The sequence below is a fragment of the Notolepis coatsorum genome (genome assembly GCF_963971535.1).
Source record: "Notolepis coatsorum genome assembly, chromosome: 3".
NCBI lineage: Eukaryota > Metazoa > Chordata > Actinopteri > Aulopiformes > Paralepididae > Notolepis > Notolepis coatsorum.
This window is the reverse complement of record NC_140167.1, coordinates 108,068,324-108,092,038: the sequence shown is the minus strand read 5'-3', so window position 1 is coordinate 108,092,038 and position 23,715 is coordinate 108,068,324. Positions and strand designations below refer to the sequence as shown.

At 42.7% G+C, this 23,715-nt stretch overlaps 1 protein-coding gene across 1 annotated transcript in view; it reads right to left on the bottom strand.

The window, feature by feature from the left end:
- slc15a2 (solute carrier family 15 member 2) overlaps positions 1–23,715 on the bottom strand; it is a gene marked incomplete at its 5' end in the record, with an annotated part of 130,554 nt that overhangs the window by 103,712 nt on the left and 3,127 nt on the right. The window contains one exon of the mRNA XM_084311335.1: positions 14,014–14,220. Within this exon, the coding sequence (XP_084167461.1) occupies positions 14,014–14,220 (207 nt within the window). The remainder of the gene's footprint in view (positions 1–14,013; positions 14,221–23,715) is intronic.

The following is a 23,715-nucleotide window of genomic DNA, read 5'->3' as shown; positions in this document are numbered from 1 at the left end:
CAATGGGCTATTTGTTTGGTGTAAAACCCGCAAGCCTTGGGCTGGAATGCCTGGTCAAAACGACCTGGAGTGATCAAACTGCCTGTTTCCTATGGTTGAATGACTCCATGACATAATGACATAATCTCTCTCTCTCTCTCTCTCTCTCTCTCTCTCTCTCTCTCTCTCTCTCTCTCTCTCTCTCTCTCTCTCTCTCTCTCTCTCTCTCTCTCTCTCTCTCTCGTTCTCTCTCTCTGTCTCTCTGTTTCTCTCTCTCTCTCTGTCTCTGTCTCTCTCTCTCTCTCTCTCTCTCTCTCTCTCTCTCTCTCTCTCTCTCGTCCTGCTTTGATTATCCATGTGGGATGAGTCTGACCCATGTCAACATCTCACACACACACACACACACACACACACACACACACACACACACACACACACACACACACACACACACACACACACACACACACACACACACACACACACACACACACTCCTGTCCTCTATACGTGACAACTGGCCTTAGCAACATTGAACATTGTTGACAGAATTATATCCAATAACTAACCACGAGTGATCTAATGCTTAGGTAAACAATGACTATATTTCATTATAGAATTTTTATTTTATTGAATCTCAAGGACCATTCATCATTGAGAGCAAACTCCCATTTACAACGATAAGACAAGAATGAGAAGGAATTATAGGCATATTAAAACGGTACAAACACAAAATGAAGATAAGGAAAATAATATCAGCTTAGAGAAATTAGACAATATATAAACAAGTCAATAAAAAAAAATGTAAACAGAGAAGAGCAAAGTTCTGTCCATGGGTTAGTGGGGCATTGATTTTTAGCAATAGTTAAAGATCATTCCATGAAGCTGGAGCATTGAAACAAAAGGCTGACAAGCTCAGTCTGTTACTATGGGGACCGTCAGCATAAGCCAGTGATCTGAGCGTGTGACAGATAGGGTCCATGGTTAAAATCTAGCAACATTGTCATATAAGGTGGTCATTTCCCGGCAATGGCCTTAAAGATAAACAGATACCAATGTTTATTTCACCTCTCTGCCAGAGGGGAACAAGTAACCCACTTTAATGTGTCATATCTATAATGAATCTGAGAGCAGAGTGACAGACCGTGTCTAGATGCTTCAGAGTAGAAGGAGCAGCACATCTATAGATCACATCTTCATAGTCCAAGACAGATGGAAAAACACTGCTTCAATGCCCCTCTTTCTGCTAATCACTGGGACGCTGGTTGTGTTCCTGTACAAGAAGACAATTCTTTGCTGCAATTTACTACCATGATTGTCTATATGGTAATTATCGTAGTGGTGACCGGAGTGCCGGATGTCCCGCGATGATGTCGGGGAGTTCGCGACCCTCTCTGCGCCGCCCCCTATCTCCCTGTCTCCGGCTGTCCCTGAGCAACGACCGGAGTGTTGAATGTCCCGTGACTAAGACGGGGAGGACGTGACCCTCTTTGCGCCGCCCCTGTGCCTCAAATAGATCCGCTATCAGCTCTATCTTTAATCTTTCAAAATGTTCAGTTGCTATCGCTATTAGCTCTATCTTTAATCTTTCAAAATGTTCAGTTGCTATTGCATGCACTCATCTGTGTTTCACTACACACATGAGTGCATGCTTACCAACTGTCCGTCTGCAACACTACTATCACCAACATCTAAGAAGGGAGATCCCCCCTTGAATGGCCCTTCTAAGGTTTCTCTCCTCCACACTGCCTGTGGAGCTTTTTTCCCTATTGTTAGGTTTTAGTGAGTTTTTCCTTACCTTCGCGTGGGGTATGTCTGGGAGTGCTTGCATTCTTTCATTTATTTGCATTCATCTAAAAATGTTTGGACCTTATGGTGTTCTTGTTCTGTTCTTGACTTATTGTTATGTTTTCTTCTTGACTTGTTTAAAGAAGACCTGTACGGCCCATAGGGACATTAACGTGTGTTGTCGGGCCCTATAAATAAACTTGATTTGATTTGATTTATCATCAAGCCAGATGCCAAGATATTTGTATTCTGTAACTCTTGAGAACATCATGAATTTAGTTTTGCTTGCATTAAGTACAGGCTTAAGGCAATAAGTGCATCTTGCAGAGCATTAAATAAGAGTAGCGGGTTCTCAATGGCTAGTTGTACAGAGTCAGCAATACAATAAACAATAGTGTCATCCGCATAAAGATGAACTTGACGGAACTAGGCAAAATCTGCATATGGCTCGCTGATAACAAACTATCATTACACATGGGCAAAACAGAGTCCATTCTCTTCGGCTCAAATAACAAACTCAGCTGGGTGAAACTAGGTGGTGCAGTGGGCAAGGCAGTGGCGGACTGGGACACAAATTCAGCCCGGGACATTCAGACGCACCAGCCCACACACCGGCCCACGCACCGGCCCCGAAACCGGCCCACACAACGGCCGTTATGAAACACTTGTCCAGTATTAAACAACCCAAGGCTGTGGCTAAGGAGTCAACATCAGGGAGACCAAATCTACACCCCGCCCCTAGATGTGCACTCGTGCACAGTGCACACACACACACACACACACACACACACACACATACATATTCCGTTACTTTGGCTTTTTACTTTTTAGTAACATCTTAGTGCCTCATTAGCCTAGGGATTAAGGATACATGAAGTATTAACTACACCATAATAATATTGAGGTTTTGATCTATAGAAAGGTCTGTGCTACACAATTTCAGTTAGATTGGATTTATTGTCCTTTAATTTGGCACTCATGACATTAGTTGCTTGCCATTTAATCAACATCGAAAGACCCCCCACTTCCTCCCAGACACCCATTCCAAGAGTCTCAGTCTCTCTCAGTCTCTCTCAGTCTCTCTCAGTCTCTCTCTCTCTCTCTCTCTCTCTCTCTCTCTCTCTCTCTCTCTCTCTCTCTCTCTCTCAATAGTGACTCAGTATTAGCAGAGTTGATAGGAAAAGGGAAGTTTTGTCTGGGCTCTGCTGAGAAGTCATGGGTCAAATAGAAGGTGTGGGGGTGACTAGAGAAGATGGGGAAGTTGGTGAGTGGTGACTACTCCCATTTTCAGAATTTGAGGGTTCATTGGAATCTGATTATTCAGAATGCAATGAGGCAGAGAATGCTCTGATTCAGACTGACATCACATCTATATTCTGTATGCTGTTCCAACACTTTGTTGAGGCTTTATTGAATAAAATGTTTGAATACAATGTTTTTATCGCTGCACCATTTCATCCAATAGAGAAAAACATGTTATCTTCACTAGAATTGAAAATAAAGTTGAAATCTGTGCTAGTAGTGATGGACCCAGTAGTGGGGGCAGTAAGGAAGAAGATACAAATATACTAGGGATGTTCGATATTGGCTTTTTTACCGATATCCGATATAGTCCAACACTTAAATTTCCGATACCGATATCAACCGATACCAATATATGCAGGGTTTCCCCCCCCAAAAACGAATAATTTCAGGTAATTAACATTACATATCTCTTGTTGTGGAATTAACAAAACATTATGCATACTTTTGACAATAAATAAAATCAGAATTTGTTCTTACTTGCTTGCCTGGGTAAATAAAGGTTAAATAAATATAAAAAATAAAGATATTAAATTTTTCTTTTTTTGAAAACAGATACCGATCATTTCCGATATCACATTTTAATGCCAATATCGGTAGGCCGATAATATCGGACATCACTAAAATATACACATTATAATACACAATTTGAAAAGTAATGTCATGATCTAGGAGTCTTTTATATAAACGTTTTCATTCTACTGGATGAAGCTCAACTTCATCATGGCTGCTTGCCATCTCTCTCTCTCTCTCTCTCTCTCTCTCTCTCTCTCTGCATTCACACTCACACACACTACTGGTGGTCATGAGCAGCATCAGCAAACACAGCTGCCCTGTGGCAGACTGACGGAATCATGTCTGCTATTCAGCGCCAACCACCATCAACAACCTTCATAAATACATTCAACATTAATGGAATAGGCTAACTACCAACTTAGCTGTAGCAGTTAGCTGTTATATGCAATCACATTTGTTTAACTACGGGGTAGTAGTTGACCGAGTTGTTAGCTTAAGCTAGTTAGCTGTGGTTATTTACAAACATGTAGATGAGACTAATCATATCGAGAACATGGCTAACAGTTGGGAATTCTAAGGTACATCTTATTTAAGCATGTAAAATGGCAACTAATCAATTCAATCAATTAGATTACCAATATTATATCAACATGAAAATTTGGAAGGGAACATAATAGTATTTTATTTTAGTATTTACTATTATAATATTAGTAGCCGATTAATTTGCAGCCCATCCTAGGTTCTGATTGGCTCTCTAGGTTAGCACTTTAGCTTCTGATGCTGTGGTGGGCACTAGTCCTAACATTGCTAACTAAACTTTTAGTCAGAGAAAAAACTTCACGAGTCACGACTATTTATGTCCACGTGCTGTAAGGAATCAGGAATACGGAAAGCACATTGTCTTGTAATAGAATGACTGAAATCACTGCAAGAGCTAGTATAGGCTAGCTAGCCCTCATGAACCGGCAGACACCAACAGTAGAATATGCACTAGGCTACTGCACGCACCTGTCATGTTACTGTTGGTTCCTTCCACTTGAACTTCATCATTATTAGCAGCAGCAGCTACTCTAACGAGAGCCCTTCCTCTACTAAACATGTCTGTAATTTTAAAACATTGTTCTGCGTCTTTTACTAGCAATTTTTGTTTTTTTATTCTAGCTTTTTCAGCTCCACTTTTTTTTTTTTTCGTTCTCCATTTCTGCGCTTCTAGGCCTACTCGCGGTTGGGAGGAAACGTGAATCTCATTCACTGATGTCTCATGTCTCATTCAAGACAAAAACAAAAGCATGTCTTTCACTTAACACCAAGAAAACAGTGTCTATGATGTTCACAAAGTCACCAGTAGAGGTCACTCACTCTAATGTGTTTCTGGGAGAGGCGGAGCTGGACATTGTACATTAATTCGGGAGCATGTCTATGTTCCCCGGGTCCTATGTTCCCCGGGTTCTATGTTCCCCGGGTTCTATGTCCCCCGCTTTGATTGATTGAAATTTCTAGACCACCAGCCCTGATTCCAAACTCTAACCGTAACCAGTTCGAAAGAGGGCCTAAGCTTAACCAGTTAGAAACAAGGCGGACATTCATAATTAATAAAATAATAATAATTAATAAAAATGTCAATCTATTAATCAATCAAGCGGGGAACATAGGACCCGGGGAACATAAGGATGATCCCATTAATTCAAGTATCTTGGGGTCACATTGGACTCTACATTGACCTTCAAAAAGTCATGTGAAGAAAGTGACAAACAGTCAAGTTTAACATCGAAAACTTCAGGCAGATCAGGCCCTGCCTGCCAGTTAATGCTGCAAGGATGTTTCTGCATTCAATGATTTTATCACACATCGAGTACTGTTTTATCAACTGGTCTCTTTCATATGTCACTACTCTTACACCAATAGAATTACTCTACAAAAAAGCCATAAAAGTATTTGATAGGAAACCAATTTCATTTCATCACTGTAAGAAAAACATAACATGCAACAAGGTTCTGCATGGACTTGCCCCTCCCCCATTGAATGAGTTCATCCAACAGAAAGCAGACACTGGCATTACCACCAGGGCCATCAGTAGAGGGGACTGTAAGGTGCCTTTTCGGTATACTACCTTTGCAAAAACTGTGTTCTCTGTTAAAGGTGGTAACTACTGGAATAGCCTACCAGTTGTGATTAGAGAGTGCCCTACATACTCCATGTTCAAGACCCATCTTAAACTGCATCTTAAGGCAAACCAGAACTGTGATCATTTTTAATCTGATTTAGTTTATGCAACTTGTTTATTGTTTTATTGCCGGCCCACACAATGGCCCACATACTGGCCCACACACCGGCCCACATACTGGCCCACACACCGGCCCACACACTGGCCCACATTAGTGGCCCACACACCGACTCACACACTGGCCCACACACCGGCCCACACACTGGCCCACATACTGGCCCACACACTGGCCCACACACTGGCCCACATACTGGCCCACACACCGGCCCACACACCGGCCCACACACTGGCCCACACACCGGCCCACATTAGTGGCCCACACACCGGCCCACATTAGTGGCCCACACACTGCCCCCCCCAAAAAAAAAATATATATATATATATATATATTTTTTTTTTGGACCAGCCCACTTCGGTTCCGGCCCATCGGGATTCGTCCCGAACGTCCCGATGGCCAGTCCGCCACTGGACATAGGGCAGTGCAGGGGCGGACCTTCCTACAGGCGATATAGGCGGTCGCCTAGAGCGCCACCCAGAGGGGGGCGCCAAAAAAAAAAAAAAAAAAAAAAAATGTTCTCTGTTTAGTTTTGGCGCCCCCCTCTATATCTGCAACCATTATTTTTACATTAAAAAAATTCTAACATAAGGGAAAATGTGCCAAAAATCTAAAACAGTCGGTCGGTCTGAGCCTCAGCTTTAGGTGTTCACAGTCAGAACATGCTAGAGCGCTGTGCATTGATGGGTATCGGTCAAGTGTTTATAGAATTGAACGTTGAGGAAAGAACGACTAACGTTAGAGAACTATGAAGAAAAAAGCCAGAAAAAAAAGAAATAAAAAAAAAAAATTACAAAAAAAAGAAAAGAATAGAATAGACATCAAATGCCCAAGTTCTCTTGACATAATAGCAAAGGCCTGTAGTGAAACATCACTGAGGCTGTGGGCGGCGTCTTCACTCATAGCCTCCTGCAGGAAGACTGAGAGGCCAAGCATGAGAGAGGGAGTTACTAATATGCCCCATGCATGCTGCTGCATCATAGGCTTTAGTTTAGACAGTAGGTCATCCGTGATCCGACATTGGGGTCGAGGGCACCTGCCACCTGGCCTCGTCAGGAGACACCATGAGGGAACCAGCAGTAGGCTCAATAGCTGTGGTCAAGACCGATTATTGCTGCATCCTGCATGGCTGCCATGGTTTGGCCATGAGTCTAAAAACTCATGTTATGTCTAAAAACATGCACCAAAGGGTACTTTGTTACACTCTGTGATGTCTGGGAACCTGGGATGTAAAAAAAAATTCTTCCCTCCTTGTCTTCCCCTTGGAGACAAATATCATTGCACAGTAAGTAACTAATTTGTCTCCCAGTGCTGAATAACTTCAGTGACAACGTTGATCGATTAATTGACAACGTTGGGGCTGTGACTCATCCTCTTCTTGTAATTCTATCTGGGAACACCAGAGAAAACTCCCTCATCAGTTTTCTGCGTTAACAGCATAATCATCTCTAGATCCTACTATGAACCTGCTTGGTTTTGTGTAATACATTACTTTTATTATTTTATGATACTGACTTTTGCTCTGCAGTGGTAAAAAAAAATATATAAATCATCTTATATTGCTCACCTGATTTGATGGTTACCAATGGGGAAGGAGATGAGTCTTATCAAATCAGGAGAAACATAAAAATAGTATTGTAGTAGTATAATAGTATTTCCATGATGGAGTTTTGCCATACAAAATGGTACAATGCCACAGCGCATTGGCCACAGTTGTCATTTAATGATAATTACCTGCTATTTGTTTATAACCACTTGTTTGCAACCAAGATGTCTGCGAATAAAATATACACCTGTGTATATGTCCTGTCGTGAAAAGATATACAAACTAAATGTTTGCAATAGATGCTTATTTCTTGTGAAATAATTAATATTTGAAGACTAAACCCCTCCTCCTGGTCAAGTTACAAGTATATCCTGAAAAATGGAAAAGGAAATACACCATGTTGACTATGTAGGGGAGTGACCAAGAGGCATCGATCTGCTTCTAGGGGTCGCGACCAGTAAAAATAAGACATCAATCGTCAACCCCCCCCCATAAACCAAAATATATATTTCTTCATTTAAGTATAATCACCCTCCTATTTTGTAGTAGCATAATGTGTCCACAAGAGGGAGATATTACTCTACCATAACACATAATTAATAAATTCCAGTTTTAGTAATCTGGGGCAATATTGATGATAATAAATGAATAATCATGGCAGTTTCACAGTATAATAGTATGTCTAAGACAATTTAGACACTTTTGATATTTTAGGTCTGGAAGGTCTCAATTTGTAATAGCAACACCATAGCTCTTTAGGGAATCCTAAATGATCAACATAAACATATTTTGAACAATATACATTTTAAAGGTACATATACATTTTGTAAAATATAGTAGAAGGCAAAAATTACACATGATTTGTCTGAAAACAAATTGCTACTGGAGCAAAAATATTTCAGGATAGTGAATTATTCTTATTTACATATTAAAAAAAGAAAAGTTACACTTAGTGTTGAAAAGCAAAGTTGGTACATCTTTGGTGTGGAAGAGTTGCTATAATACACACTGACTGAAGCTTGTATAAAACAAGCACTTGTTGACAGGAAGGCGACAAGATGTGAATGCTACTGTTCATAATGACACTCCTGCCGCTGCTGTTGAGTCCTCCAGTCCCACTGGCCTGTCGAGAAACTGCAGGTTCATCGATGTCGCCGGGACAAGAAGGGTTCTGGTGATCGGCTTGACTGTGGTTCCTGCAGGATCCGACCTCACCTCATAGTGCTTTATCAACTGGAGAGAGAGAGAGAGAGAGAGAGAGAGAGAGAGAGAGAGAGAGAGAGAGAGAGAGAGAGAGAAAGGGACAGAGAGGAAAAAAGATAGAGGGATGGAGAGGAAGAGAGAAAGTGGGGGGAAGAGAATTGAGAGAGAGAAAGGGGAGAAAGAGAGGGGCGGAGAGGAAGAGGGGGGAATGGGAGAGAAAGAGACAGAGGAAGAAATAGAGAGGGATGGAGAGGAAGAGAGAAAGTGGGGGGAGAAGAAGAGAGAGAGGGGAGAGAGAGGGAGATATTCCACATTAGGCAAATAAATGAATGCTGAATACCGGTAATATTTACAAGTTAGGAAAATAGTCAAAACTTCATACAAATAAGACGCACATTTTAGACCCATTTGTGCCCCCAGTGACTTCTGCCAGAATAGCTCCAGTACATTGAGTAGAATATCTCCAGTACAATGAGTAGAATAGCTTCAGTACATGGCGTAGAATAGCTCCAGTATACATAGAGTAGAATAGCTTCAGTACACGTCTTACCTTGACGACCATGCTATCGCTGTGGAGATGTTTTCTGTAAAGTCTTTTTCAGAACAGCTATGTTAACTATTTAAACTATGTTAGCTATGTTAACCCAGACAATTTCATGGGGCTTAAAGGGGAGAGGTATGGTTGGACTACCTTGGCTCAGCTCCTACAGCTATTGAACGTGGTTTGAATGTATTGTGTGGGCACTGCCATGGGCAGGTTCCCTCAACCCTTTGGCACTTGTGTACCAACTGAGGGTTTGTTTCTGTCCCAAGTACAAGCAAGCAACAATACTGCTACGCTTCAACTAAAACCAATGCTAGAAAGAGACACTTTGCAACATCCCAGGAACCAGTCCTGCAATTATTCTACATCAAGAGACAAACAAATTAATTAATAATAGTCAAGGGTCTAGCATATCATATCATATCACAGCCCAAATGCAATCCCAATTTGGGAGTGGTTTGTGTCCCTCCCTATTGATTTCTTCAAATATCTCCAAAACCAAAACACTCCTACAAGCTCTTTATAGATGGATTGAAATGCCTTGCAGTTCATCACCAATCAGACAAGCTTATAAAAATGTCTTCTAAAAATAAACTAAGATTTCCCTTTAGTCACAAGGTCTGAAGGTCCAGACCCAGCGCACACTCCACAGTTAATAATTAACCCTGGCTGGCCAGCTGCCAGACCCAGTGCCATGGTTATGGTTGAGAATAATATTGTTCAAAGTTGTAACTGTTGTGATCTGTTATGGCAAAACGAACACAGGAAGACAGTGACGGTTGCTACAAGTCACTATGCCTAGGCAAATGTAATACATGGGTTTCCTGACCACGTCATACTTGGTGTGTGCACATCAGAGGAGCAAAGAGGAACGTAATTCTGATCAGAACAACAGGGACTACAATATATTTAAATGCGTTACCCATGCTAGTGATCTAAATAATCAATCCAAGCTACCTATTTCATTTCAATTTAATTTCAAACCTTCATTTAAACTCGAAAGGCAACTGAGGTTTCCCTCATTTAGAGTCACGGCATATAAAATCAGACAGAATATAAAAATCATAACAATAAGACAATAAGTAAGGATAACAACAATCAATTAAAGCATGTACAACTTGATCGACAAAGGTTGGAGATCAAGGTTTTAAACTCTGCAGCAGAGGGGAGAATCTCAAGCTTTAAGGACTGTTGGAGTTCATTCCATGAGCTAGAGGGGCATCATAGCAAAATGCAGATTCACCCTGTTCAGAGCAAACTGGACTTAAGGACCAGCCAGCTCTGTAAAAGTTTAAGTTTAAGTTGAAGTTTAAGTTGAAGTTGAAGTTTAAAAGTTTAAAAAGGGGAAAGAGTCACACTCACATCCATCTGATTTGGCTAAATGGCATCTAGTAGTGTTCCTTCAAAACAACATTTAGTCACGGGAGTGTCAGGGTTTCCCCATAGAGCCTAGGGCTGAACGATTTGGAGAAAAATATCCAATTGTGATTATTTTGATATTGCAATTGTGATATATGTATTATGTCACAATATTAGAGGGAATTAAAAATGTTCATGTTATTATTCTAATTTTCATTGGAAAAACATTATTCAAATGATCATGGTGTGAATTTAGCAGGGATCGGTACCAAACCAAAATGTTTTCTTAAGCCTGTAGGATACAATTAGTAAACCGAGACATCTCTGCAGCACCACAATACCTGACTGGTATTTTAGACATTTCACCTTAAACAAATATTGCACCTCCTACGATTTTAATATTGCATTAGGCTATATTGTGATTTTGATAACATTTTGACTAATTGTTCAGCCCTAGAGCCCTAGAGCTCAGCTCAGCGCAGGTCAGGGGCAACTCAGTCAGGACAGTATGTTTACAAACTCCCTATTACTGCCACCATCTGGGTCTGCTGCAAGTAAAACTAATACTAGACAAGAGCCTACTTGTGTGCCAGATAACCCGTCAAGGGGCCACTTTTCAGCAGGTCCCCCCGGCCCCAAGTCAAAGGCACAATCCATAAGCAAACTATAAACAAAAGGGCCGCCCCACAGGGCAGGATCCATGACATGTTGGAGGCGTGTTTTCACCCCCACATTGATTGACAGGTCTCTTGGACCTCAAGGACTAACAGTGGACAACAACTAAATAGTTTGTGGTATTTTCTGACACTTTAAAAGATTTGTTTACATTGACATTGTTTGTAAAAAAAAGATTTTGTAAATAGTACATAGTTATGATCAGTTATAATAATCTGTTACAAAAGACTCCATTTTGCCGAGATTGCCGTCTCTCTTCCAGGCCCTTCCTCTCTAGACCTACCTGACGAACAATTTCAGGAATGGGACAAACTTATTTTGAGGTACATTTGGTAAGGGCGGAGACATAGAATTAGATACAAGAGTCTACAATTAGCAAAACACATGGGAGGGGTCGCACTCCCATGTTTAAAATATTATTATATTGCAGCTCAATTAAGACCTTTGACGTGTTGGTGTAATCCAGAATATTTTGCCAGGTGGAAGGAGATTGAGATGGCTATAACAGAAGAATATCCAATTCAAGCTGCAATTGGGGATAAGGCTTTGTTGAGTGATTTAATTGAGTTGGGGAAACCCATGGATTAGTTTACCACTTAAGTTGTGGAGTAAGGTACCGGTAATAGCCCAAAATAATAATAAAAAAAAAATACAAATAAGCTATAAAGGTTTTGAGATGGTGTGCATATGACCCAGATTTTGTACCTAAAAGATGGGATGTAAGGTTTAAAGGGTGGGAAACTCAAGGCTTAACAGCATATTGTACCTTTTTACATCAGGGGTCCATGAAGAGTTTTCAAGATCTGAAGATGCAGCATGGCTTGAACATTTTTTATTTGTACAGATTTCTTCAAGGTCGACACCATATTGAGCAATTACTGAAGCAAAGTAAACAAACGCTTTTGGATAATATTTTACTAAAAGTCAGAGAGGCTTATGTTTCTAATTCAAACCAAAAAAACATCTCAAGACTTTATAGGGGACTACAACAGACAAAAGGTAATTCATTGTATGTAAAACTAAAATGGGAAAGGGAGGGAAACCTAAGTATAACGGAAGAGCAATGGGAGGATTTATGTGAAATACAATGGAAAACATCAAGTTCATCCGTATGGAGATAATTTAGTTGGAAAACCCTCATTAGGTTCTTCATTACTCCAGCTCAAAAGAGTCATTATACCAAATCGTCCAACTGCTGGAGACAGTGTGGCCTCTCCGAGGTAAATCATTATCACATATTCTGGTCTTGTCCCTTGCTGATACCATTCTGGAGGGAGGTCCATAAAAGCTTGGAAAAGGTATTCCAGGGGGACATCCCATTTAAGCTGGAGAGTCTATATTTGGGCGCTCTGCCATCAGAAAATGGTACCTCACAGGATAGATATGTATTTCAGATTCTAAGTGCTGCTGGCAGGAAAGCCATTACTAGAAAGTGGTTAAGAACAGAAACTCCTACAGTGGATGATTGGATTGATATGATACATGATATTTTTAAGATGGAAATAATTACATTTTCTTTTAGAATGCAACAGGAATAGTTTTTGAAAAAAATGGGAAACATGGATAGTGTACATTACACCTGTACGCTCTTCATTTGTTTAAGGTGCATTGCTGTGTCCTTTTGGTTTAAGTTTTAAGTAAACCTTATGTAAAGGGAGTTGCGTGTCAGGAAGATGCACCCCAACATATAATTCTTTGTTATTTTCGTTATTTTTTGTTGTATAGGTGGTTACTGACTGTAGTGGTCCTCATTTGTGTACATGTACTTATGCACTTTAACTCAGAGTCGGCACTCCTTGATGCAAATTGAACTACAGAAGACACGGATACATGAATGTAAAGTGATGACACTGTGTATGGACCCTGAAAAAAAAGAGAAAAAAATGATAATGTAGGTGAATATACCTATATGATAAAAAAAAAAAACATATATATTGGTCTATATATATATATATACAGTGATGTACCTGAACGCGTTCAATGAACGATCGTTCATGAACGCGTTCGTATTTTGGGCGAACGTGAACTGAACGTACTGATTATCCGCTAAATGAACGTAATTGAGAACGCGTTCATTCTCAGCGCTGTGTAACGGAGTTTAAAAGTACGTTCGTTCTCAGAACTCTGTTATAACGGCATTCAAAGATGTGCCAGATTTCATATGTATTTCAGCCGAAAACCCAGTTAAAACACACCGTAAACAGGCTTTAAAATTATGTGGAAAACCAACCGATCTGGCAACGCGCCTGTCAACCCCTGCTACGTCATCAGACTCATCACAACAACAGCTGAATCTGCGAGCAGAAGCCGAGAGCTGCGCAGCAGCAGGTCGAGAGCAGCACTCGCTCAGAGAACTCTACCTCTAGATGTCGGCGCTTGGGGATTTAAAATAGTTTAACGTTAAAGTCAGTACTGACTCAGACGGAAACAATCTAACGTTTGTCTGTAAACTTTGTCCACCCGGTTTGAAGAAGCAAGTCCCCACATCGACGCGACGACGTCGACAGCAACATTGAGAATATGCAAACGTCCTGTTTTAGTTTTCATAATAAAGACAATTCAAGCAAAGTTGTTCCTCATGTTTTTGAAAATATACCGTAGAGATGAAAGCTGCAGTGTGGACTGAATGCGCGGTGGCAAAGCGTTATGGAAATGCCAGTATTCTGATTGCTGTCTGTGTGGTTCAATATTTTTTACAAATAATAGTTTGCAGCAACGTATTGAAAAAAGAACTAACAAAATGGGCCGTTCAATATCTCCTTTATGTTCGCTTCAGCCCCTGGCACTGCAATTCAAAAGGTCTGAGCACCTGGAAGGTCTTACCCTGGACAGGAGGAGGTACATCTCCAGCTCAGCCACCCTCCGGCCCAGGCAGGCCCTGATCCCGAAGCCGAAGGGGACCGATCCGAACGGGTGCTGCTTGGACTTGTCCTCCCCTCCTCTGAGCCAGCGCTGGGGCAGGAAGGCGTGGGGCTCGGGGAACACCCCCTCATCGTAGGACACAGCGTAGTGACAGAGGTGGAACAGTGTCTAGGGAGGGGAGAAGTGTTCCCATAGAAATGTAACATAACATGGCTAAAATCCATCTCAAGCAAGCGTAAAAACTAGTGCTGTCGCGTCAATAGATTAAAAGAAATTAACCAATTAATCTCACAATTTTCTGTAATTAATCTAGATTAACCTAGATTAAAATAGCATTTTTCTACTTAAGGCCGAAGCTTGTAACAGATATTTACTTGAGTAAAATCATGGAATTAATGTAAAATCAACACAAAGAAAGTATATTTAGATTCAAAGACTATTTTAATAGCTTTCTTTGAATACAGTTTCTCTCCTGTGAAATACAAATGTTCAACAAAACCATCAACATTGACTCAGCTAGACCGCGGCTGCTGACCCACGGCGCTAACAGAAATAAAAACAACCCAGGCCTATATTAAAGTGCAGATTGGCTTAGAGGAAGATAATGTCTTGTATGAACCAGTAATATAAATCATATTAACAACAAAAATGTGTTCCATCTTCATGTCAGATGATTTTCAAAAAGGTGCATGAGTCGACGCAAAAAAAGAACAATCAAATATACTGCTGAAAGTTCAGAATGTTGAAGATTAAGAGTGAGAGAGAGTGAGATATTAAGAGTGAGAGAGAGTGAGAGATTAAGAGTGAGAGAGAGTGAGAGAGTAAGAGTGAGAGATTAAGAGTGAGAGAGTGAGAGTAAGAGTGAGAGAGTAAGAGTGAGAGATTAAGAGTGAGAGATTAAGAGTGAGATATTAAGAGTGATAGAGAGTGAGAGATTAAGAGTGAGAGAGTGAGAGAGTAAGAGTGAGAGAGTAAGAGTGAGAGAGAGTGAGAGAGTAAGAGTGATAGATTACGAGTGAGATAGAGTGAGAGAGTAAGAGTGAGATATTAAGAGTGAGAGAGAGTGAGAGAGTAAGAGTGATAGATTAAGAGTGAGAGAGAGTGAGATAGTAAGAGTGAGATATTAAGAGTGAGAGAGAGTGATAGAGTAAGGCTGAGGTTAGACTAGTGTATTCCTGGCGTTTTTTTATACGTTTTTGACGACGTATCATGTCCTATCTACACAGAAACGTGTTTTTTGGCGTTTTTTTGTGGATACGGCTGAAACGCAAAATTGTGTTTGCGTTTGGAGATACGCAAAAAAAACGCCAGGAATACAGCGTGTAGTCAGCACGGAGCAGTTGTTGCGAAAACGCCCATGCGCAGTAGATACCATCTGCGTGCCCTTCCGGTGACAGCAGAGTGTGTGTGTGTGTGTGTTTGGGGACAGAGCTCCGTGTCCCAAATAGCTTCAGCTACCATGTGTTGTCAAGTTATTGTTATAAGGACCCCAGTCCAAGCTACAACAGTCTGCATTCCCTTAACAATTGTTTGTATTGAGCCGTATTGTATTGTACCCATATGCAATATGTTAAATAAAGTTTACATCCATTCATTCTGCTAGCATTACCGATTGCATGAACTGGTTAACGTGAGCTATCAGGATTCAGACCCTGTTAGCTCAGAGTTCCTCTTTCAACTTAACAAGCATTAAACAAAATGGCCCAGTCATCTATTCACCTTTGTTTAATACACACAGCGTTGTCTCTAATGTTATCTAACTACTGATAGCTCGCGATATCATCAGTTTTGATGCTGGCTAAGTAGCGTGAGCTAACGTTAGCTTCTAGCCACAATGCTATATTGTTATAATGGCATACTCCATTGACGTTAGCATGCAGCTAACAATGCTACCGCTAACAATGCTACCGAGCGTTTTTTAGACTAAAACTATCCGCTCTTGGTGGTCACTTGTGTTGATGTTAGTTTTGTTTCATCAACAAATGACAAGCAGAACACACAGTGAATGTATCCGTTTTGTTTATTGCACTTGTATTAGGCTTTGCTGAAAGATTATTGCTGCATTGAGTAAACAAGATGGTGGCGCGGCATAGGCTGCCTTATTGACATTTCTTTGCTGGAGCTTCCACCAGGAAGTGTATTGGCACATTCGTTCTGATTGGCTGAAATTGCCTTCATGTTTGCCACCTACTGCCACCTACTGCTTTGGCAGTGTACTACATCAGTGTGCTTGGCTGACAAAAACGAAAAAAAAACGAAAGTGTGACTCGAGGCGCATGACGTCGCGGCGATACGCGGCGATGCGTATAAGAAAACAATACGAAGATGATACGAAAGGTGTAACCTCAGCCTAAGAGTGAGAGTGAGTGAGAGAGTAAGAGTGAGAGATTAAGAGTAAGAGAGAGTGAGAGATTAAGAGTGAGAGAGAAAGAGTGAGAGAGTAAGAGTGAGATTAAGAGTGAGATAGAGTGAGATATTAAGAGTGAGATAGAGTGAGAGAGTAAGAGTGAGAGAGTGAGAGAGTAAGAGTGAGATATTAAGAGTGAGTGAGAGATTAAGAGTGAGAGATTAAGAGTGAGAGAGAGTGAGAGATTAAGAGTGAGAGAGAGTGAGAGAGTAAGAGTGAGAGATTAAGAGTAAGAGAGAGTGAGAGATTAAGAGTGAGAGAGAAAGAGTGAGAGAGTAAGAGTGAGATTAAGAGTGAGATAGAGTGAGATATTAAGAGTGAGAGAGAGTGAGAGAGTAAGAGTGAGAGAGTGAGAGAGTAAGAGTGAGATATTAAGAGTGAGTGAGAGATTAAGAGTGAGAGATTAAGAGTGAGAGAGAGTGAGAGATTAAGAGTGAGAGAGAGTGAGAGAGTAAGAGTGAGCGAGAGTGAGATAGTAAGAGTGATAGATTAAGAGTGAGAGAGAGTGAGAGAGTAAGAGTGAGATATTAAGAGTGAGAAAGAGTGAGATATTAATAGTGAGATATAGTGAGAGATTAAGAGTGAGATATTAAGAGTGAGAGAGAGTGAGAGAGTAAGAGTGAGATAGTAAGAGTGAGAGAGTAAGAGTGATAGATTAAGAGTGAGAGAGAGTGATAGAGTAAGAGTGAGATATTAAGAGTGAGAGAGAGTGAGAGAGTAAGAGTGATAGATTAAGAGTGAGAGAGAGTGAGAGAGTAAGAGTGAGAGAGTGAGGCATTAAGAGTGAGATAGTAAGAGTGAGACATTAAGAGTGAGACAGTAAGAGTGATACACTAAGAGTGAGAGAGAGAGTGAGACAGGCGAGCAGTGAGACAGGCGAGCAGTGAGACAGTTGTGCAGTGAGACAAGCGAGCAGTGAGACATGTGTGCAGTGAGACAAGCAAGCAGTGAGACAGGCGTGCAGTGAGACAGGTGTGCAGTGAGACAGGCGAGCAGTGAGACAGGTGTGCAGTGAGACAGGGAGCAGTGAGACAGGCGAGCAGTGAGACAGGCGAGCAGTGAGACAGTTGTGCAGTGAGACAAGCGAGCAGTGAGACAGGTGTGCAGTGAGACAAGCGAGCAGTGAGACAGGCGTGCAGTGAGACAGGTGTGCAGTGAGACAGGCGAGCAGTGAGACAGGTGTGCAGTGAGACAGGGAGCAGTGAGACAGGCGAGCAGTGAGACAGGCGAGCAGTGAGACAGGCGAGCAGTGAGACAGTTGTGCAGTGAGACAAGCGAGCAGTGAGACAGGTGTGCAGTGAGACAAGCGAGCGGAGACAGGCGTGCAGTGAGACAGGTGTGCAGTGAGACAGGCGAGCAGTGAGACAGGTGTGCAGTGAGACAGGGAGCAGTGAGACAGGTGTGCAGTGAGACAGGGAGCAGTGAGACAGGCGAGCAGTGAGAGGTGTGCAGTGAGACAGGGGTGCAGTGAGACAGGCGAGCAGTGAGACAGGCGAGCAGTGAGACAGGCGAGCAGTGAGACAGGCGAGCAGTGAGACAGTTGTGCAGTGAGACAAGCGAGCAGTGAGACAGGTGTGCAGTGAGACAGGTGTGCAGTGAGACAGGCGAGCAGTGAGACAGGTGTGCAGTGAGACAGGGAGCAGTGAGACAGGCGAGCAGTGAGACAGGTGAGCAGTGAGACAGGCGAGCAGTGAGACAGGTATGCAGTGAGACAGGCGAGCAGTGAGACAGGTGTGCAGTGAGACAGGCGAGCAGTGAGACAGGCGAGCAGTGAGACAGGCGAGCAGTGAGACAGGTGTGCAGTGAGACAGGCGAGCAGTGAGACAGGTGTGCAGTGAGACAGGTGTGCAGTGAGACAGGCGAGCAGTGAGACAGGTGTGCAGTGAGACAGGTGTGCAGTGAGACAGGCGAGCAGTGAGACAGTTGTGCAGTGAGACAAGCGAGCAGTGAGACAGGCGTGCAGTGAGACAAGCGAGCAGTGAGACAGGCAAGCAGTGAGACAGGCGAGCAGTGAGACAGGCGAGCAGTGAGACAGGTGTGCAGTGAGACAGGCGAGCAGTGAGACAGGTGTGCAGTGAGACAGGCGAGCAGTGAGACAGGGAGCAGTGAGACAGGCGAGCAGTGAGACAGGCGAGCAGTGAGACAGGTGTGCAGTGAGACAGGTGTGCAGTGAGACAGGCGAGCAGTGAGACAGTTGTGCAGTGAGACAAGCGAGCAGTGAGACAGGCGTGCAGTGAGACAAGCGAGCAGTGAGACAGGCAAGCAGTGAGACAGGCGAGCAGTGAGACAGGCGAGCAGTGAGACAGGTGTGCAGTGAGACAGGCGAGCAGTGAGACAGGTGTGCAGTGAGACAGGCGAGCAGTGAGACAGGGAGCAGTGAGACAGGCGAGCAGTGAGACAGGTGTGCAGTGAGACAGGTGTGTTGTGAGACAGGTGTGCAGTGAGACAGGCGAGCAGTGAGACAGGCGAGCAGTGAGACAGGTGTGCAGTGAGACAGGGAGCAGTGAGACAGACGAGCAGTGAGACAGACAAGCAGTGAGACAGACAAGCAGTGAGACAGGTGAGCAGTGAGACAAGCGAGCAGTGAGACAGGTGTGCAGTGAGACAGGTGTGCAGTGAGACAAGCGAGCAGTGAGACAGGCGAGCAGTGAGACAGGTGAGCAGTGAGACAGGTGTACAGTGAGACAGGCGAGCAGTGAGACAGGTGTGCAGTGAAAGGGTTAACCCGCTGTCACATGGCACTGAAAGGGTTAACCGTCTGTAATGTGGTAGTGAAAGGGTTAACCTTCTGTAGTGTGGTAGTGAAAGGGTTAACATGCTGTCGTGTGGTAGTGAAAGGGTTAACCTTCTGTAGTGTGGTAGTGAAAGGGTTAACCTGCTGTCGTGTGACAGTGAAAGGGTTAACCCGCTGTAGTGTGGTAGTGAAAGGGTTAACATGCTGTCGTGTGGTAGTGAAAGGGTTAACCGTCTGTAATGTGGTAGTGAAAGGGTTAACCTTCTGTAGTGTGGCAGTGAAAGGGTTAACAGGCTGTCGCATGGCAGTGAAAGGGTTAACCCGCTGTAGTGTGGCAGTGAAAGGGTTAACAGGCTGTCACATGGCAGTGAAAGGGTTAACCTTCTGTAGTGTGGTAGTGAAAGGGTTAACATGCTGTCGTGTGGTAGTGAAAGGTTAACTTTCTGTCGTGTGGTAGTGAAAGGTTACCGGTTCGATTGCCGCTCCTCCCGGGCAGCGTGTCCAAGTGTCCAAGTGCCGTCGGTGTGTGAACGCCTGAGTGAATGGGTAAAATGTGAGGAACAAATTGTAAAGCGCTATATAAATGCAGCCATTTACGTATATATTATATATACCTGTATGTCATGTATGTCCCTATATACACACTGTAAGAAATAAAAGCTGCAAGAAAACGGTAAATGTCTGGCATCAATGGTTTCCAAATACTTCTGGTCAAATTACAGTAAAATCAAATACATTTACAGATTACAACCTTTATTTAATGGTTAATATTTTGATAAAAGGTCATTTACTGTATGTAGAAAAACAAAGGTAATCTGTAAAATAATACAGTGTAAAATTTCCTGTGAAAAAACATTTATTTTTACAGTGTATGTCATGCATGTCATGATGAATTGAAAATGGGGGACCCTGATGCAATCTGTTAATCAAGTTTTCAATCAATCAATCAATCAATCAATCAATCAATCAAGTTTTTTTTTAGGCACTCTTCGAAGTTAGTTAAGGTTAGAGTTTGTCTTAGAGCGTGACGGCAAGTTCTTTCAACGGTGCACTCTTTCAAAGTTGGTTAAGGTTAGAGTTTGTCTTAGAGCAGGGCGATAGACCGCCAGCCAGGTAGTTTGCAGGCTGTTTGACGTGGAAATGGGCAAAGACACAGCTCGTCACGGATTGGGCAAACGCGTCAGTGGCCAATCAGAGAGCGTCAGTCAGTGCCAATCAGAGAGCGTCAGTCAGTGCCAATCAGAGAGCGTCTCCGACCGAGAAATGCGGCTAGGTTTTGTAATCACGCGCCATTTACACACACACACGTGTGGGGGACCCCGATGTAAACAAGACCAAAGTCTGTCTCTGGTCTGCATGCCCGTAACAATTTTATGTATTGAGCTGTACTGTACTGTACCCATCCTGCAATCTGTTCATAAAGTTGATTTCATTAAATCACTCAATTAACCAATTTTTTTTTTCTTTTTTTTAAGGGCGGGAAAAAATAAGGCAAATTAAACAGAGCCCAGCCCCATCACATTTAGATTTTTTTTCGTCCGTTTCCTTTAACCCCAATGTACCAAAACATTTACATTGACAAAGTGAGTGATGGAGAGATACTCACTCACCATATGATGTTCCAGTTCCACTCTGTCTGAAGAAAGACCACCACTTGAATCCTCCTTGTCCACAGCTGCTGCTGCTGAAACATCACACAACAACATGTACATGATGTAATCAATAGTAGTAGCCCATCTATCAATTGTACATGATGCAGCATTTATGTCTGGAATGGACTAGTAATGACAGACAGACAGACAGACAGTGCGTGTGTGTGTGGGACTAATGAATGGGACCATGTGCTGCTCAGTCATCACATACTACTAAACACATCTAACTACACAACAAAACGTGTTCATATCTCCTAAATAATCATCTGCAATCATAGATAACACTGTGGAGGACAAAAGTTTAGCCAAAATGACACAGAAAGGCACAAGATGACGATAGATTGGACTGGATGGATTAGCTGCCACCAGCAGCAGGTTCTTCTTCTTGAGGGAGGGAGGGAGCCTGCAGGTAAATTTCACTTCCTGTTTGACCTCACTTCCTGTCTCATCCTGCTGCTGCTGCTGCTGCTGCTGGGATTCTTCTTATAGAAATGCAGAAACACAATATATTGCTTAGAAAAGACTTCTACTTGAACTTAAAGAAGTGGATACAGAAGTGGATTCCATGTTTAAATACAGAAGTGGATTCATGTTTAAATACAGAAGTGGATTCCATGTTTAAATACACAAGTGGATTCCATGTTTAAATACACAAGTGGATTCATGTTTAAATACAGATATCAGGCTCTATTGGTCTGTTCTGTTCTTGAAGCAGGAAGCACAACACAACACGGTTTGACACAAGTACCCATTTATTAAACACAATAGACATCCTAATATCAAATTAACATTTCTTTTGCAGTAAAAACGCCGACATTCCAGTGTGAGAACAGTTAACCTGCTACAAAGGTCTTCACGACCAGAGCTCCGACGGACGGAGGGATCGTTTCCGTGCTCTTCATAACTCCTGTTGATACTTGATCAAGAAACGACCTCTTCTCCATAATTGTAATTTATTTCTCATAACAGAGGATGAAACTCTTAAGTCACCTAGTTCATTTGAAACAACGGTTAGAATCTTAAAGCTGCTATAGATAAAATGTGTCCTACAGTATGTAGACTATTCTTTTTTTATTTAATAATACATCCACAGAGCTTTTATAAAATATCGCTCCCCCCCCCCCCTCAAATAATTATTGATTCGTGAATTTGTATCATTTAACTGATAGGACCCCAGGTTGGGAATCACTGGCCTTAAAGCACTGAATATTCCGTCTTGTGCATGGGCAGGTCGCATATTTATACCAACCAGGCACGTGCACACATAGAGGCCAAGGGGTGCCTGAGCACCTGCCTTTTTGAGCCTCATAAAAAAAGTGCCCTTTTTTTTTTTTTTTTTACCGTTACGCATATAGACTGCCCTTCCAACTGAAAAATGTCAGGATATAATCAAAATATTAGGTAAAGAGAGAGATGCCCCATATTCCATTGCAGTTTGCACGGCCTCCTCAGCGTGCCTCTCCGCGGACCTATATATTTTATGCATAGCGTGGGTGATGATGATGATAGAAACCGCTGTTGAATGCTGGTATTACACTCATTGAGGGACACGAAGAAGTCAAGTTCGATGGGATTTGGGAATCTCAAATACAAATCGGGATTGGAATAAAAAATGCATTTATATTAAACAATACAGAATATACAGCACTCCTTGGGGTCTGTAGGGTAAGCACTTATTCCCTCCCCCCTGAACATTTATGGAGATGTGTGGGCCTTTTAAGTCAGTGATAAAAGTGTCTTTCAAGGATAAGTGAGCTCCTGCACTGATTATTATAGTTCAATATTCAATATTTGATCACCAAAAAACCCCAAAAAGCATAAAAAGGGGTCTTCCCGCCCGGAAAGGGCCCTTGAAAATCGCCCACGCGCGCTACGTGCGCTCGGTTTATATATACACACAAGTGTAGTGCCCTTTTCAGCCTTTGAGCACCTGCCCCTCTAAAGTCCTGTGCACGTCCCTGCCTGCAGGGGTGGTAGTGCAATACCCGTGGTACGCTCGGCTGAGCGCACCACTCTCTGTAGGGCCTTCTTGTCCTGTGCCGTGCTGTTTCCATACCAGGCAGTGATTTTTCCAGTCAAGATGCTCTCTACAGCTCCAGAGTAGAAGGACTGGAGTATCTTCCCAGATACTCTGAACTTCCTTAACTGTCTCAGGTGGTAGAGGCGCTGCTTCGCCTTCTTTACGACTGAGTCTATGTGTGTTGTCCATGTCAGGTCCTCTGAGATGTGGACCCCCAGGTACTTAAAGCTGCTCACCCTGTCCCCGGTGGCCCCGTTTATCCTCAGTGGTGTGTGTGTCTCCTGCTGTCCTCTCCTATAATCCACGATCAGCTCCTTGGTTTTACCAATGTTCAGGAGCAGGCTGTTGTTGTGCTTAGTTGTGCTTAGTATCACATAGTTCAATATTCAATATTTGATCACCAAACCCCCCCCAAAAGCATAAAAAGGCGCCTCCCACCCAAAAAGGCCCCCCAAAAATAGCACAGGCCCAGTGCCCTTTTTAGCTTTTGAGCACCTGCCCCTCTAAAGTCCTGTGCACGTCCCTGCGCCCTACGCCAACTACACTGGCTTCCCATTAAACACAGCATAGACTACAAGATCCTCCTCCATACATTCAAGGCCATCCACAACCTCGCCCCTCCATACCTGTCCGACCTCCTCCACATCAACATTCCCACCCAGTCCCTCAGGTCTGCCTCCTCCATCAACCTGACCGTCCCCCCAGCCCGTCTGTCCCCATGGGGTCAAGAGCCTTCAGCCTTTTAATTGTTGTACGGCGACCTTGAGTGTCTTGAAAGGCGCCTTATAAATAAAATGTATTATTATTATTATTATTATTATTATAAAGACATATGGTCAGGCACTCTACT